The 17,786-nt window shown below is 41.7% G+C and overlaps 1 protein-coding gene across 3 annotated transcripts in view; it reads right to left on the bottom strand.

The window, feature by feature from the left end:
- Positions 1-4,652: 4,652 nt before the first annotated feature.
- Positions 4,653-17,786, bottom strand: part of LOC147031453 (EH domain-containing protein 1-like) — a 77,411-nt gene continuing 64,277 nt past the window's right edge. For all 3 annotated transcript variants that reach the window (XM_085863426.1, XM_085863424.1, XM_085863425.1), the window contains one exon: positions 4,653-6,635. In XM_085863426.1, coding sequence (XP_085719552.1) covers positions 6,111-6,635 — 525 coding nt within the window. In that variant the 3' untranslated portion in view covers positions 4,653-6,110. The remainder of the gene's footprint in view (positions 6,636-17,786) is intronic.

Below are 17,786 nucleotides of genomic sequence, written 5' to 3' on the forward strand. Positions count from 1 at the left end.
AGCAGGTTTCCAGAGTTGTCCAGAAGCTACGACTGAATTGCGGTTTTCGGCGGACGCGCGACTGCGGTTGGGCCTTAAGCAGTCATGTGTGGCTGTCCGAACCTGCAAATGCACAAGCATGCGCGCACACACACACACACACACACACACACACACACACACACACACACACACACACACACACACACACACACACACACACACACACACACACACACACACACACACACACACACACACACAGGCCTCAAGACATCGATCTAACTAGCCTGAGTGATAGAATGATTAGAGCGTCCACTCAGTCTGGAAGGTGGGAAGTTCATACCCCCTGCAGAGTCATTTCAAAGAGTTGAGGTACATACAGCTTCCTTGCTTGACGTTCAGTATTTGAAAGAGACAAACAGCTATAAGTTGGTAATAATAGCACATGCTTTGATGGGTCTTATGGCCTCCTGCAAAGTTCCTTGAAAAGGAATTCTTATCTTTACAAGGTCACAACCAATGAGTGAAATCACACAAACTTCAGCATCTTCTCCAATAGACTGCTCACGTGCTTCTGGCATTGAGCTCAACAGATGTGTCCATTCATATCCTTTGAGATACCAACCCTGAACTGAAGATCAGAAGTGAGTGAGATCATCTACATACATATATACATATATACATATATATACATATACATATACATACACATATATATATATACACATATATATATATACACATATATATATATACACATATATATATATACACATATATATATATACACATATATATATATACACATATATATATATACACATATATATATATACACATATATATATATACACATATATATATATACACATATATATATATACACACATATATACACACATATATACACACACACACACACACACACACACACACACACACACACACACACACACACACACACACACACACACACACACACACACACACACACACACACACACACACACACACACACACACACACACACACACACACACACACCTACTTGTACTGGTCAAATGGAAACATTAGCGAATCATTAAATAAAATAAAAATACACATATACACTTCAGGTCAAAAGTTTTAGGACACCCCAATTTTGCAGTTTTTACTGAAATTTAAGCAGTTCAAGTCCAGTGAATAACCTGAAATGGTACAAAGCTAAGCAGTAAACTGCCAGAGGTAAAAAAATAAAAATAAAAAAAGTTTAGGTAACCAAAAACTGAAAAATAATGTAAATTTCAGAGCTGTTAAAAAGGCCACTTTTCAGGGAACAAGTAATGGGTTAGCAACTGCAGCTGTTCTGCAGAAATGGAAGTAAATTAAGCCTTGAAAGTTGATGAAAACAATTCTGACAAGTGTCCCAACTTTTGTTCATTAGTTACAAACCCTCTGTCTGTATAAAAGCAGTGTTGGAACAAACTGTGTTGCTACACGCTCTGAAGCATTATTTGGACAATATTGCACTGCAGGAAGTAGTATATTGCTGTCATTATGGCGAGAAATACAATTAACAAAGGAAGACAGACAGACCATTATAACCCTTAAAATGTCGATCTTTCCTTCAGTGAAATTGCAAAGAAGCCAAGGTGTCAGTGAGTACAGTTTCCTACACCATCAAAAGGCACTTGCAACCTGGAGGAAACTGACAGGAAGAAGTCTGGCAGACCCAAAGCCACAACACAATCAAAAGAGAAGTTTCTGAGAGTCAACAGCTTGCGTGACAGGCGGCTCACAGGACAGCAGCTTCAAGCACAGCTTAACACTGGTCGAAGTAAGGAAGTCTCAGTTTCAACTGTGAAGAGAAGACTTCGAGCTGCGGGTTTGACAGGTCGAGTGGCAGTAAGAAAGCCATTGCAAAGATGGTAAAATAGGAAAAAAAAGAGGCTTGCCTGGGCCATGAAGCACCACCAGTGGACTACTGAAAACTGGAAGGTCTTATGGACCGATGAATCAAAATTTGAAATCTTCGGTTCATCACGCAGGGTTTTTGTACACCGTCGAGTAGGCGAAAGGATGGTTCCTCAGTGTGTGACACCAACTGTCAAACATGGAGGAAGAAGCGTGATGATTTGGGGCTCTTTTGCTGGATCCAGAGTCGGCAACTTGCATGGAGTGACTGGCACCCTAAACCAAAAGGGCTACCACAGCATTTTGCAGCGCTATGCAATACCCTCTGGTCTACGCCAAGTTGGTCAGGGGTTCATCCTTCAGCAAGACAATGGCCCAAAACATACCTCCAGGCTATGTCAGAACTACCTCAGAAAAGAACAAGACAGTCAGCTTCAAATCATGGAATGGCCAGCACAGTCTCCAGACTTCAACCCCATCGAGCTGGTTTGGGATGAACTGGACAGAAGGGTGAAAGCAAAGCTACCTCCCAGTGCAACACATTTGTGGGAACTTCTGCAACAGTGTTGGGAAGAACTTTCCGAACAATATTTGATTTTCATTGTAGAAAGAATGCCACGAGTATGTTCAGCTGTTATATCAGAAAAAGGTGGCTACTTTGATGAGTCAAAAATTTAGATTAAATTTTGTTCAACAAAACTATTCCATTGTTTCTTTTTTATCTGCAATTGTTTATTTGTTCAATGCTTTAAATTCAGAGTACATTGAAACATTAAACTGCTTAAATTTCAGTAAAAACTGGAAAAATGGGGGTGTTCTGAAACTTTTGACCGGTAGTGTATACTCCTGGGTGGAGTTTTTGGAACACACGCCACCAACCTAAATATCACTTCTTGCACTGATTACTATTACAAGTACTAGAGAGTTTATAGAGCACATTACCCCATGCAGTAATGAGGGAAGAAAAAGCCTGGTGTTGGCTTCGTGGTTCGGGTGGCTACCTTGGGATCCTAGAATCCCGAGTTCGAGCCTCCTTGGCTGCTGAATTAACACCAGATGGGGTCAACTCAGCCTGTCAGCATTCCGAGGTTGGTGAAATGAGTACCAATGTACTAGTAGAGGCACAGCATCAGTGGCACAGCCGTGCTCTAAGAAATGACAGCTACCCGGTAGCCAAAGCTGTCATACACAAGAACAGGGAAGGGAAAAAAAAATTTACATGGGTGGGGTCCATGAGCATTCAATTTGATTGGTTGAGATTTAAAATGCCATCATATTTTGTCCAAGTCCTGCAAAATGGAAGGTTTGTTGAATCCCCCACCCCACAAGGCAATTCTCTGTACGTATGTGTATTTATAGTCTGAAAATCAATAAACTAACCTCAAACAAGGAAATTATGCCACTCTGCCCATCATTGCCATTGTGAACTCAGGTTAATTTTTGCTACAGTTTTCAACATTAATCTTCTTGATAGTTTTCTAAAGTCCAAATAACCAATAATCAGATCTTGATCAGGTGACCCCACTCACCAGAGCCAAGTTGGGGGGGGGGGTGGTGGCGAACCACAGCACCGAGAAGCTCCAACTTTTTGGTGTTGGCACTTCAGAATCTGTGCAAGGTTTTAAGCTGACACATTGACCTTGGAGTCTGATTTGAAACCACAATAAAGTGTATATTAGGATGTGGGGTAAGGAAGTGCTGCCACCATTTCTTTGGAAACCACTGAGGTCAATAACTCAATAGCTTTTCAATGTCCAACATGTCCTAAAACCACCGCCAGGAAAAGCTCACCCAGCCATGCAACATTGAGCTCCCCTTCCCCATCATGGACCCCCTCCCCTCCAATTCAATTGAAATAAAAACATTTTAAAGGTTGCAGAAAACAAATTTTCAGAAGTTTCGCACCATTGACGCAACGGCTTTTACACCACCCTATCCAACACGTTACATTAGTTGTTCGTGCCCGTTTGTGTCCTTCACGACATCTTTAAAAACAGTAAGTTTCACATTTGGAATGATTTTCAATTTTGTTTGATTGCAAGACAGTCAAAAAAATAAAAAAAATATAATAATAATTCTCACTGCACTCCGTGCATGTGCAGTCAGGACGAATTCAGATCCAAAGTAAAGCTCTACTGCAAGTTCGTTTTTCGATTCGTGTTCAAAATAGAACATTCAATTGAAATAAAAGTTGCTCCTCAATGAAAACCTGATGTTTGCAAACAGACAACCAATTGTTCAACTCCGCTTTTCGCTTTGTATGAATGTTTGGTGTAAAAAGCAACCTAACTGCACCAACAACGCAATTTGCAATCAGAGGGACAAGACATATGCACTGTAGAGATGGGAGGGGAAAAAGTGAAACGATGAGGTCAAAAACAATTTTTGGCACCAAATAGAGGCTTCAAAAGGAAGGTGAAGCAGGGGTAGGAAAAACAGAAAAAAAAAATTCCATTTTTTTTTTAACGTGCATCATTTAGATGCCATCCAAAGGCTTTACCCTACACATTGACAATTATATCATGCAATTTTGTATACAAAGAAACAAGTTATGCTTCATTGAAAATCATATTCCAAACTCGTTTATCATTCAACATTGATCACATTCAATGCAAACACATTAATTCAGGAATATCTAGATGCAGTCATGTGATGTCAAAACTTCAGAAAACAAATGTAGGATGCTGATCAATGCACAATTCAGCCAGATAAATACAGGTATCGGACCATTTTCCCAAGTTTAACCCACAAAGGATACAACGCCAAAAACAAGTCAATCGAGGCAAAGCTAAACAATGGTTTTATTGGACAAGGTCTGTTTACATTCAAAAGGACAAACTCAGTCTTGGTGACAAATAACCCAACAGTTCAGTGCATAGAGGTGGCAGAGAACATCTTCAAGTGAAAGATGGAATTGAAAAGCCAAACAACAAAAATGCACAAATTCCATAGCATTTGATCCCTGGTGTTCAAGGAAATTTATTTGTTTGTTCCTTCCCCCTTTCATAGTTCATCAAAAAAAAAAAATGTAAAGAGCAGGATCAAACAGAGAAAGGGGAGAGGATAAAGTATATTGTAGATGCAATAATATCGTTATACGAGATCACAAAGGAACTGACCGTCTGGACAGGTGATGGCAATACCACCTCATATGATAGTCGAATGGTATCCAGGAAGCGTAAGCAATGATGAAGCACTCACATATCCAGACAATGATAATTATGTTAGTAATGGAAGCATAACCAATAGCACCTTCTCAGATGGAGAGTTCATAGCTCATAAAATTACCCAAGACTCTACTTCAAACCTTTGCTTATCACCTTTGTGCATTTCACAAAAGCATTATGACCCCCGAGATGAGATGGCGTTGCAACAGTAACGTCAGCACGTGTATGCATGATAAATAAATCCCCTTGAACCATAGAGTGAGAAAGAGCACCCACCATAGTGATAATAAAATACTCATCAGTGGTTAGATCTACCACATGTTCACTACACGTTTTGGAATGACCGTTTTGTGATTCAAATCCCAGTTCCTCATAATATAGTATGAGCACTATTCAGATGAATACCTGTGGGAGACTATTAAAAAGTCCAGTTTCTAAGATCATCTGCTTACTCAATAGGCCAGATCTAAATTCAGCATGGCAAAGAATGCTGGAGATTAATGAAGTACAGGTTTTAAGATGGCACAGCTCACTGCTGTGGACTCAAGTTTAAGATTTAATAGTGAAGATAAATGGTACATTTAAACTACACGGGTCTGCCGTGATTGACGGGGTAAGCCGACCGACTTTCTCAAACCAAAGCATGGATGAAGTGCTATACCATCTCGTGTCTGTCGTTTTATTGTGGGGGGGAGGGGGTGGTGGGAGGGGGAAACTTGCAACTCATGCACTCACTCAGCCCAAAACAGTGAATAACTACCCAAAAGCATCAACGATCATGAAATGTCTAATCTTTTTGCACAACTGAACTTCACATGATGGGCATCCAAATGATTTGGAAGAAACCACCAGTAGAATGGTGCAAGAAAGCAAACCAGTTTATCCACAAAGAAAAAAAAGAAAGTGTCTTAAAATAATTTTACAATTTTGTTCCTGAAAATTAAGGCCACCACAAAAACCTCAAAACAGCCATCAGATAAAGGAAATATTTTGCTATTTTGCTGGTTCTTGCCAACTTAACTCAACCACCCAATGTATCCAAGATGCAACTTCCACTTCTTGCAACCACTAAATAAAAGCTCTTTTTGATGGTGGCACGAGGTGCTTCGGAAGAGCAGTGGGTATTTCATAGCCTTCCTGCTTGACGCGAATGAGATGATGAGCAAGAGCAAACTCTTCGTCGTCCAGCATGCCGTCACGATCCACATCGGCAAGCTTCCAGATCCTACCGAGGGTTGTATTTGGCAGCTTTGACTTGAGCATCTCAGCCTTGGCATTTGCACCAGAGATCTTCCCATTGATGGGCGACAGCTTGTAGAATATTTCATCATATTTGGGCTTATCACGTGCAACCACCCACTCTTCGTCATCCAACCCTTCTGACGCTCCCTCGCCATAGCCCAGCTTGAAAGGGCCATCACGAGCACTCTCAAAAGCACCACCACGAACACCATTCTCAGACATTTGAGTTTCCTCCTCACGCACGAGCTTCATGAATTCGGCGATGTCTTTAGACAGCATCCTGTCCACATTTTCCAATAGCTTGGGATTCAACGGTTTGAAGCGTGTGAAGTCTACCCCTTGTAGCAGCTCCTGAAAAAAAAGCAAACCCCCCCAGGGAACAGAGATAAAAGAAAAAGCCAGGGTATGAGGAAGAATAAACTAAAGAAACGAAACATTCATACATATAGAAACACATTGCATCATTATCGATTTTGATTGGACAGTTACAAGAATTCAAACAATTTTTCACCAAAATTAGTTTTGGGCCAAAGCATGGGATAATTTAAATCCCAAATACATCTCTGAGATAGCAAGTGTCTGCTATCTTCAGAAAATTATCAACAGGTGCATCAAATTGACTTGCAAAAAGACGTCAAGGGCCATCCATCAATTACACTGGCATGGGAGCAGAGATAAAGGTTAAGGAAGAGATATGCCTCACATGCAGCATGTGGGGTCAAACATTGACAAATTTGACACACACGCACCCACATGCCCTGAAAGACCAACACTCGCTGCCAACTTTTTATCCCTTGGGAGGAAAAATACTTTTTACGAGAGCAAAACATTTTGGCACCGTTTAGGCACAAAACAGGAAAGCATTCAATACCACAGGAGATGCATTCATTTAAAAAGGGGTCACTCGGTTCAGCAGCAACACTCAATCATAAACTGGTGCAAATCAATGGCATTATTTTCAGGAAAAAAAAGGTTGTTGGGAAGGAAATGCTGATGCTTGCCTTAAACCAATGATTTGGATCACTCCCATAAAAAAGTCGGTTTTGTAAAGCAGTGCAAACACTGCCTTGTGTGATGTTGTTCAATGTCCAACAGAGGGAAGCAAAACAATAATGGAGTCAACAATACAGCAACTTCACCTTGTCGAATATACAAACAGATATGTGACCTGCTCACTCCAAAGTATCATACTAAAATGAGACATCTGTCTGTTTTCTATGCACTCCCGAACCGTTTCAGAGTTGAAAGTTGGTGGTTGTACTCAGGAGGGTTTTCGGCAGTTTCAATTATGATGTGTGTGTGTGTATGTGTGTGTGTGTGTATGTGTGTATGTGTGTATGTGTGTATGTGTGTATGTGTGTGTATGTGTGTGTGTGTGTATGTGTGTATGTGTGTATGTGTGCATGTGTGCATGTGTGTATGTGTGTATGTGTGTATGTGTGTATGTGTGTATGTGTGTATGTGTGTGTACGCGTGTGTGTGTATGTGTGTGTGTGTGCATGTGTGTATGTGTGTATGTGTGTATGTGTGTGTATGTGTGTGTGTACGCGTGTGTGTGTATGTGTGTGTACGCGTGTGTGTGTGTGTATGTGTGTGTGTGTATGTGTGTATGTGTGTGTGTGTACACGTGTGTGTGTGTATGTGTGTGTTTGTGTATGTGTGTGTACGCGTGTGTGTGTATGTGTGTATGTGTGTATGTGTGTGTATGTGTGTATGTGTGTATGTGTGTATGTGTGTATGTGTGTATGTGTGTGTATGTGTGTATGTGTGTATGTGTGTATGTGTGTATGTGTGTATGTGTGTATGTGTGTATGTGTGTATGTGTGTATGTGTGTATGTGTGTATGTGTGTATGTGTGTATGTGTGTATGTGTGTATGTGTGTGTATATATATATATATATATATATATATATATATATATATATATATATATATATATATATATATATATATATATATATATATATATATATATATATATATATATATATATATATATATATATATATATATATATATATATATATATATATATATATATATATATATATATATATATATATATATATATATATATATACATATATATACACACATACACTTCCAGTTACGGCCCAGCGCTTGAGTTCCTCCCGAACACCCGGTCCTGAGGCCACCAGCTGTGGATAACCGTGGGTTGTTAATTAACCACAAATACCGATTGGTACTGCCAATTCTGGCAGGGTGTCACTACTTTGCGTGTTACTGTTGCTGGTGGATTGACAGTACAAAGGGGGGCCCATGCCCTCGATGCGTTGCTTTATCTTCCCTGATCAGGTGCAGCCGAGTGGAGTTGCCAAGTATATCTCACATAAGAGCCAATCGGTGGAGTATAATGTCCCGGTTAACAAGCTGGACCAATGGGAGAAAAGACATTACGAACTGGGTACATTTACAATAAAAGTTCATTCTTAAAAGGGCAAAGAAAGGTATACGTGTACAATAGGCAGAGGATTTATTCCAGAAAATATGTACACGAGGGGAAAGCAAGGATTGGTGAGGTTCAGCAAAATAGGACATGGGGCAGAGCTAAAGTGATCCAATACTTCGACAGGGTTATCTATGCTAACACAACATGCTGAATCAGAAAAGCTCTCAAGGAAAGGCAGGGAAGAGGGAGGAAAGGGGGCGAGGAAGATAGAGAGATAGACAGAGAGAGAGAGATAGACATAGAGATAGAGAGAGATAAGAAAGCAAAAAAGAGGAGAGATTCAACCTGCCAATTACCAGGCAAGGTCAGCAGATCCACACAACCCAATCACTGAGGGGAAGGTGGGGGGGGAATTAGGAGAAATACTTTGAGTGTCTAACATGCATGGATGGGGAGTGGGGGGGGGGGTGGAGGTGCAAGTGGGAGTGTGCAGTGATTTGGAAGGAAGGGCAAATGAGGTGCAGAGAGTAAACTATAAAAGGTGCATCTCAGTGGGGCCACCCTGAAGGGTACACAGTTTGGGACTCGCCCAGGTGATTGATGATGCTGCTTTTATGAGTATGCATCCACAGCAGACAAGACAGAGAAGAAAGAAAATGCAAGTATATAGACTTGCTTGCACATTACAAGCCTAAATATTTGGTGCGATTGGCTCTAAAGATTGCACTCAGCCTGGCACCTGAATCTCCTGCTCACCGAGCACTCCGCTCCATGAGCTCCGATCCGTTAGCTCAGCTTTCACCTGTCACCACCATGTGTGTGTGTGTATATATGTGTATATATATATATATATATATATATATATATATATATATATATATATATATATATATATATATATGTGGCTGTTCAGCAGTGACTGTCCTTATGTGCATAACACCACATTTTATAGTTCCCTGGCAAGGGAGGAGTTTTTCATTGGTTTACAATTACGACTGCACTGGCCCCTCCGACATGAGGGGGTGGGTGGGTATAATTGAACAGAGCACCAGGATGATCAATATTATGTAGAATAGAGTTCAGCACACCCTCACGCTACGAGTTGGATGCCTTAACATTGAGTCCGAATGCCGTTCACTGTTGGTCCAAAAGGTAGTGGTTGTCGGTGGTGGTAACTGTGGTCATGGCATTTGTAGCAGCGAGTTATAGTATGGTGATTCATGGTAGTTGAGGCATCGTGGTTGTGGTTGAAGTGGAAATTGTGAATGTAAATGTGCTTGGATTATGGCTCAAGGTGTGGTGATTATAACAAAGGAATCTTGACAGTGTATGAAATGTTGTAGTGTTGAGGTTTGAATACGGTGAAGGTTGAGGTGAAGTGCCCATTGGATGACGGCACGCGATTCAAATGGGGAATGGCACGTATCTGAAAATTACCTGCCCCTATTGCTATGATCTTTGTTTGCATGCATGAAGGAAGGAAGGCTTGGGTGTGCAAAGAAAGTTAGGTTAAAAAGGGGAAGAAAAACCTACCTAAAGCCCACGCAATGTACGAGGTCCACATAAAAAGTAACGGGACCGAGCCTGGTGTGTGCTCCACTTACACAACTTAAATGAACGGGTTGCATCAATCTTTCACAACATACCAGCAAAAAAAAAAAAAAAAAATATATATATATATATATATTTGACAATTTACAATCAGGGGCGGTGGGTGGACATTTATCCAACAAAGATATTCTCGCTTTGTATTTTTAACAAAAACTTTCTGAAATTTGTTTTTCACTTGGAAGTTTTGGGTGACAATGGGTAAATAAAGGTGGAAAAGTCTGATTTGATGCAATTTAATTTCAGGCGACAAGGCAACAAAGGGTGAAAAATTTGAAAGGGGATGTCGACTTTCTAAAAGCACTGTATGTCAACCGCCTACAGATCAGAATTTTAAACCAATTTTCATGAAACTTCACCACTGAAGAGTTAGTCATAAGCACGAAGCCTATTTTTTGAGGTCAAAAGGTCAACGACTGACGTGAGATTTCTAAAATTTTCATCCGATCGACTTGAAATTTTAAGAGGATTTGCATGTTTGGACATTGAATTCAACCAATCATTTTTAAGGTCAAATTTATTTTATGGATTTTGCAAGTATCGTGCTATGTACGACATCTTGCACAAACAAACAAAAACAAGAAAGATATCTTAAAAATACACCCGTGCGGGAGTGACGGTCATTTCTGCGAGAAAATATATAGCCTCCTGAAGGTAGGGCAGTTTTTGCAAATTTCGAAGTCACGTGATGCGAAAACGAAAGCGAAATTCGAAAATCCGTCCTGACCAAATTTAGATATTGTCCCATAGATTCATATGCCACAATCAAATTCAAGATTGCTTGAGAAATGTAGGAGGAGATAGATTTGGAAAATCGGCATTTTCGCATTTTTTTGCCAACTTTGAAGTCACGTGACACGAAAACGAAAGCGAATATAGAAAATCCGGCCCAACAAAATTTAGATATTGTCCCATAGATTCATATGCCACAATCAAATTCAAGATCGCTTGAGAAATGTATGAGGAGATAGAATTTGAAAATCGTCATTTTCGCAACTTCAAAGGCCTCGTGACCTTGACCTTGGGTGACCTTGAAAGCCATACCATTGTGTAAGTCTCATCGACCTCTATCAGGATCACTAATGACCAGATCTCCCGCTTCAACTTCATTGTGAACGGACGGACCCATATTACCCTTTCTCTCACCAATATTATTAGGTCATTGGAAAATGACCTAAAAAGTTGTGGATGGATTCAGTCAAAACTTGGGGGACACTTTGGGTGTGTGACGAGAAAGAATTGATTCAATTTTGGTGAAGATCCGAATCAAGGTCCGGATATGAGAATTTTTAAATTTTTCAAAGTGATTCTTCACTATTGAGAGATTGGACCAAAAACGATATCTAGCACGATCTCAAAAATGTAATGGGCCCGATATGTTCTCGTGGATCAGGCATTGTGTGGCGGAGGTGTGTGCTCCACCGAGTGTCCTTCTAATTAGTGGTTATTAGTAAAGCGTTTCTCTGGTTTTTATTCATCCTCCTCATGTGGTTGATCTGCTGTTTATCACTGGCCAGTGCTCATTTTACCCGTGATCGCGAGTCATAAGTACAGCGCGACTGATGAGTGTCGCCATCGGCAAAAAGTCCAGAAGAGTGATGTCAGGTCAGGTGAGGTATGGGAGCATGTGCCAGAACAGCGCGTCGCTGCGTCCACTTTCCGCCGGTACTCCAGGGGCCTCCGTCTGGCCATCCCCCAGGCAGATGCCAGGCCCATCCCCATCTCCTTGAGATGATTGTCAACCTGCTGCAACCACGAGGCACGTGGTCGGCCCACTGGCCTCCTCACTCATGAGAGAATCTGGTGAGCAGGATCAGCATCAGGAAAACGAGCCACATGTCCATACAGCCGCAACTGACGCTCACGGACTATGCAGGTAACAAATCTCATCAGAGTCTCTCTCAGCAACCGCTTGTTGGATACAAAATCCGACCAGCGATAGCCAAGGATTCTCCGAAGAGACCTGGTACCAAAGGAATTCAGTCTCCATCTCAGATCCTTGGTCAGAGTCCAAGTCTCGCACCCATAGAGCAAGACTGGAAGTACCAAGGACCTGAAGACTCGGACTTTCGTCCTCCCGCACAGGTACCGGCAGCGCCACACCCCATGATTCAGTGAATCCATGACTCCCCAGGCCCGACCCAGACGTCTATTGACCTCTGACTCTCAGCCAGCAGAGACATGAATATCACTGCCAAGGTAAGTGAATCTCTCCACGACCTCAACATCCTCACCACAAACAGACACAGACAGGACAGCAGCATCCAAGATGTCACCGAAAGCCTGGATCTTAGTTTTGACCCAAGAAACCCGTAATCCCAGCGGCTCTGACTCCTCATTCAGCACCTCGAGGGCTCCCAAAAGGATGCCTAAAGTCTCCGCAAAGATGACTGCATCATCTGCAAAATCAAGGTCCGAGATCTTGACATTCCCAAACGATGCACCGCAGCTTGATCTCTCCAACATCCTCCCTAAAATCCAGTCCATACAAGTGCTGAAAAGTGTGGGGGCCAGTACACACCCCTGACGAACTCCAGTAACAACTGGAAATAAATCAGAGATGGTACCACCACACTTCACAGCACTCTCAGTACCAGAGTAGAGTTCAGACATCAGATCGATCAGTTTTGGTGGCACCCCAAGAAGACCAAGAATCACTGAACAAAAAGTGAATCACAGTGATGTCACTGAACAAAAAAATGGAAATTCTGGCTATTCTTGCATGTGATGAATCCACATCTTCAGTCGGTAGGATTTATGGCGTTAATGAGTCAACAATGAGATGAAAAAGAGCAATGCAGTTATCAAAGCTAGTGTTGTGGGTTCAACACATAAAAGTACTAAAATTGCACGAGATCATAACATAAAAAACATGGAGCAATGCCTAAGCACATGGATTGAGGATCAAACACAGAAATGACTGCCCTGAGTGGTCCATCAATACACAAAAAGGCGAACTGGATTTATGACCATCTGGTGAGCCGTAGTGGTGGTGATACAAGAAGCAAGGGATTCAAGGGAAGCAGTAGCTGGTTTGACAATTTGAAGAGGTGTTACAGTCTGGAGTTCACAGAGGAGGACCTGGACGAGCTCCGCAGGACTGAGAAAGCAGAACAGGAACAGGAAGAGGACAAGGACAAGGACAAGGACAAGGACAAGGACAAGATAGAGCGACCGCAGCTTTCAGTTTCTCGTGATAGCAAGCTCCTCCTTGCTGCAAGGAACCTCTCTGACCTGGCAGATGAATCGGACCCATTCATGGAGACGCGCTTATTATTATTATTACTATTTTTTGTATACAATGTAGAGGCTCATACGAGAGCTAACACAAAACGCAGAGCAAAGGGGGGGGGTGTGAGACAGGAGGGGCAGGAGAAGGGAGGACAAAAGAGTGCAGAACAGAGAAATCAGATCTGTGGAAGGGAGAGGGATCTGGCAGGGAACACGTGGTATACAAGATGGACATTACAGGGACTTTCAGGAAGGAAAGCAGGGAACCTGAAGGAGGTAGGTTTGGGGTGGATTAACGGGGGTAGAAAAGATCAAGGATTTGGATGGGGGAAGATAAGAGGTGGTGGTGAACAGCTGTTTTGAAGGCCTAGGGGGAAGAATGGGATTGAAGAGAGTGTGGGAGTTTATTCCAAAGGCAGGGAAAAAAAAGAGGAATGAAAGGGTGAAGGTGAGCAGTGATTCATGATTTTGGTAGTTTTACCAGTAAGAGGTTGTTGGCAGACCTTGAGCACCCTGTGGAAATATGGTGGGGACATATCGCAGACAAAGCAGGGGGGGAGGCCAGAAAGGAGATGGAAGACAGAAAGACCACCGATTTCCCTGCAGTGAGAGAGTGAGAGGCCCAGAGGCTGAGCCTCATCGCAGGAGATACCAATGATCCGAAATGCTTTGGCTTCCACAACGTGAAGCCGAGAATGATGATTGAAAACGGAGCTGGAGAACATCAAGGAGGTGTAGAAAGACCTCCAAAGAAAAATTATGCAGCCAACCAAAACAACCTTTCTGAAAGAAGTCAACTAAATAAATAAAGGGCGTTTATTAATGATAATCACAAAGAGTTCATCCCCGAACCCCCTTTTTCCAACAAACCCTTCAGTTCAACATGCATGAATTCCTTATACATGCTGCTTTCCTGGAATGTAACCATAGCATATATGTAGACTCCACAGTATACAATATTCATAATCCCATGGATTCAGGGTGGCAAGAGCACCCAATTCTCTGAATGCAAAGATGTATGGAAGGGGTATTGCAAGTCACACAAAACACACCAATCCTGGGGGAATTTTCCCATCAGTGGCCGGTTCTTCACTGGTGTGTACAGTTTATTAAACTTTTGTGCAAGATTGAATAATTTTGTGCAAGAATGAAAGAGTAAGATTTAATAGTTATCAGTGGAGTGAATACCTTTGCCAGACTGAAGTTTAAGTTTTGTATCCCACTGAGAGGCCAGATCTGCATCCGAACCTCAACCCAAATTTAATCTGCTTATTCTCGTCACCCAACTAGCTCATCCACCTAGTTTTGTCTTAATCCCCATGAATAACTTTGAGATATCATGCTATATATCGTTTTTGGCCCCACCTCTCAATGGTGAAGAATCACTGAAAAGAATTAAAGCATCTGGATCCAGATCTTCACCAAAATCGCCCTCATCACAATCCCAAGCCATCCACCAAATTTCCTCCAATTCTGTCCATAACTTTTTGATACATCCTGCTCAAAAAAAAAAAAAAAAAAAAAAGATAAGGGTGAATGCATAACCTCCGTTCACCTTCGGTGGTGGAGGTAATTTGATAAACACAGGGTTCATACTTGTCTGGCATTTTGAAACAGAAAACAAGGGTGGGAGGTAGAACTGAAGGACTGACAGGAGAGCAGATCACATGCACTTGTCAAATGAAATAACTTTCCTTCTCACTTGACACCTCTCTGGCAAAATGTTGAGGTGCCATCATAACTATAAACAAAGTACTGCTCAAATTCCTCCAGGAAGCCAACACGTATACAACCTCGCAGCACTAAGTTATAAAACGAGGCAGAAAATGTGAGCAAAGGCTCTGACTTGCATGCATAGTGCACACAAATTTGTCCGTCATGCTCTTGCACCTACACAAATGCTCCTCTGTATATCAATAACCAGATGATAGAAGGAAAAACAAAAAGGTTACCTTTTTAATAAACTACACTCCAGCTTTAAAATGCTAAGTGCATGTTAGCTGGGAGCTGCCACTGAGCTGAACGGTGAAGGGGCAAATACTGTTGTGCTCGAGCTCGAACAAGAAAAACTGCCAAAGTAACCTCGAGCACTTGCGTTGTCCCACGTCATTAGAAAGAAGCAGTACAAGTATGGAAAAACCTCACTCCAGAACTTCACACCCGTTTTAAAATAGCTCGGCAAAATGCAACAGAGAGCACTAGTTGGTGATTGCAAATTGAAAATGGGAGTGCTACAAAGTGGAAAGGTTTTATCGTTATGGGAAATGCCTGGTAAGAAGTGCACTGCCCTTTGAGGAAGAATGCTGGTAGTAGCTCAAGGTGGAAAAACAATGCTTCAGACTTGTTTGCACCACACTAGCCAGGTCAACAACCAATTCAATAATGCACACACGATTCTCCTTTTGGGAAAAGGACGATACTGCTCTCTCGATTTCTGCTTTCTTCACTGCCGAAGCCTCTGAGATATGGCTGAACTGAATCATGTATTCAAGATTATTGAGAGGCCTGCCTTGCGTTTCCATTCAAACAAATGTTTGTATTTTCAAAATAGTTTGTACGAGAGCTGGAACAAAATGTTATGTACTGCAGTACCTTAAAATCAGTTTTCAATGTTTAGCTATTTCAAATATCCACAACAAAGGTGTCAGATTGTGACAATCATTTAAAAAAAAGCATGCATAGCAAAACAAATACTTGCTTCTGGGGCCACTGTGCATCCACAACATTCAACTTCCCAAGCATTGGTGTTACTGCCATTTGCATATATTATGAAAACACAAGGCATAATGAAACTTTACGAATCCAACATGTGGACCAAAGATTTGACGTTTAACTCCAGAATGGTCTTCAACTGAGATGGTCCTATCGCAAATACGACCCCAGTTCAAGATCGCTGCGGGTGGAATAATCTGAGTTATATGCACTTGATGTTTCCCAACTACACCCAATTCACTTCTGCTACTTGCTTCGATGCGTTGGTTCAAATTGCTGAAGTTTCACTGCTTTATAACCAATGAGTCCAATTAGGATGAAACTATGAAAACATTTCCTGGGATTACGTGAACCAATTTCAATAAAGATTTATTTTCTCTTCGCAGCTTAATTATTTGAAGTTCTTACATGATCCCAAGGGCATCAATCAATACAGCGTCAATCGCAGTTGAAAAGTGGGGGATGTTGAGACATGCGAGTGCATGGCGTGGAGTCCAATGCCCTTAAGTAGGCCCCAGGAGATTTGTTATTCTGATCACTTTATGGCAGCTTGTGCTCACTCGCCTGCTTTCTGGGAATTTTCTCTTTTGGGGGGAAGTAGGGGGGGTAAATAAATAAATAAATAAATTCAAAGGAAGGAATAGGAACAACAGTTGAATGACAGAAAATCCAATTACGTGAGGAAGTGGTTAGAACAGCTGTAAGTTATTTCAAGCTGCTCAAGATTTTCCAAGACAGAAAATGCAAATAAGACATCGGAATTCCTCCAAATCTTTTACAATCGTGTCTAAAACAACATAAGACTGAAAATAATGTTGGAAAATGTAAAATTGATGTGATAACGATTGAGAGGGAAGGCCTGTTGTAATACGCTCTTCCAACAGGAGTGGCAGGTACTACATGGAACACATTTACATTAACCTCCTCTTTGGAACACCTGGGGTTGGGGGAACAAAAGTAGCTACAACCTGTCTGAAGAGTTATGACGGTACACAACACGAAGCCTCTTCTTCTTCTTCTTCTTCTTCTTCTTCTTCTTCTTGCGTATAGCAGCCTGGCTGCCAGGTAGCTATCATTTTGATGGGGCATGACTATGCCGCTGATGCTTGGCCCCTATACCAGTACACTGGTACTCATTTTGCTGACCGTGGAAGGATGACAGGCTGAGTCAACCCCACCTGGTGTTAATTCAGCGGAAAACGGGTCTGAAACTCAGGACCCTAAGATCCCAAGCCGGCCACCCTTGCCACAAAGTCAACACCAAGTTTAACATGAAGCTGTTGCGGCCGAATACAATTATTTATGGTCAGGCCGTACGGCATCCATGCAAAAAATGTTCCCAAAAAAATACAATGCACTAATATTCCACTCTCCAGGTAATTAATCGCTCATTCAAAATTTGCATAAAATGTATCAAGTCAGTGGGAAGGAAAACCACTTCATAATCCTTGGAGTGTACACAATTTTTGTTTTTGACCAAAAAAGGTGTGTCGGTGAATCAATGTTGTCTCCCCCCCCCCCGCCTTCCTCCAAAAAGTGGA

Source organism: Eptatretus burgeri, chromosome 2 (genome assembly GCF_056783735.1).
Source record: "Eptatretus burgeri isolate ZD-2024b chromosome 2, Ebu_testis_v1, whole genome shotgun sequence".
Classification (NCBI taxonomy): Eukaryota; Metazoa; Chordata; class Myxini; order Myxiniformes; family Myxinidae; genus Eptatretus; species Eptatretus burgeri.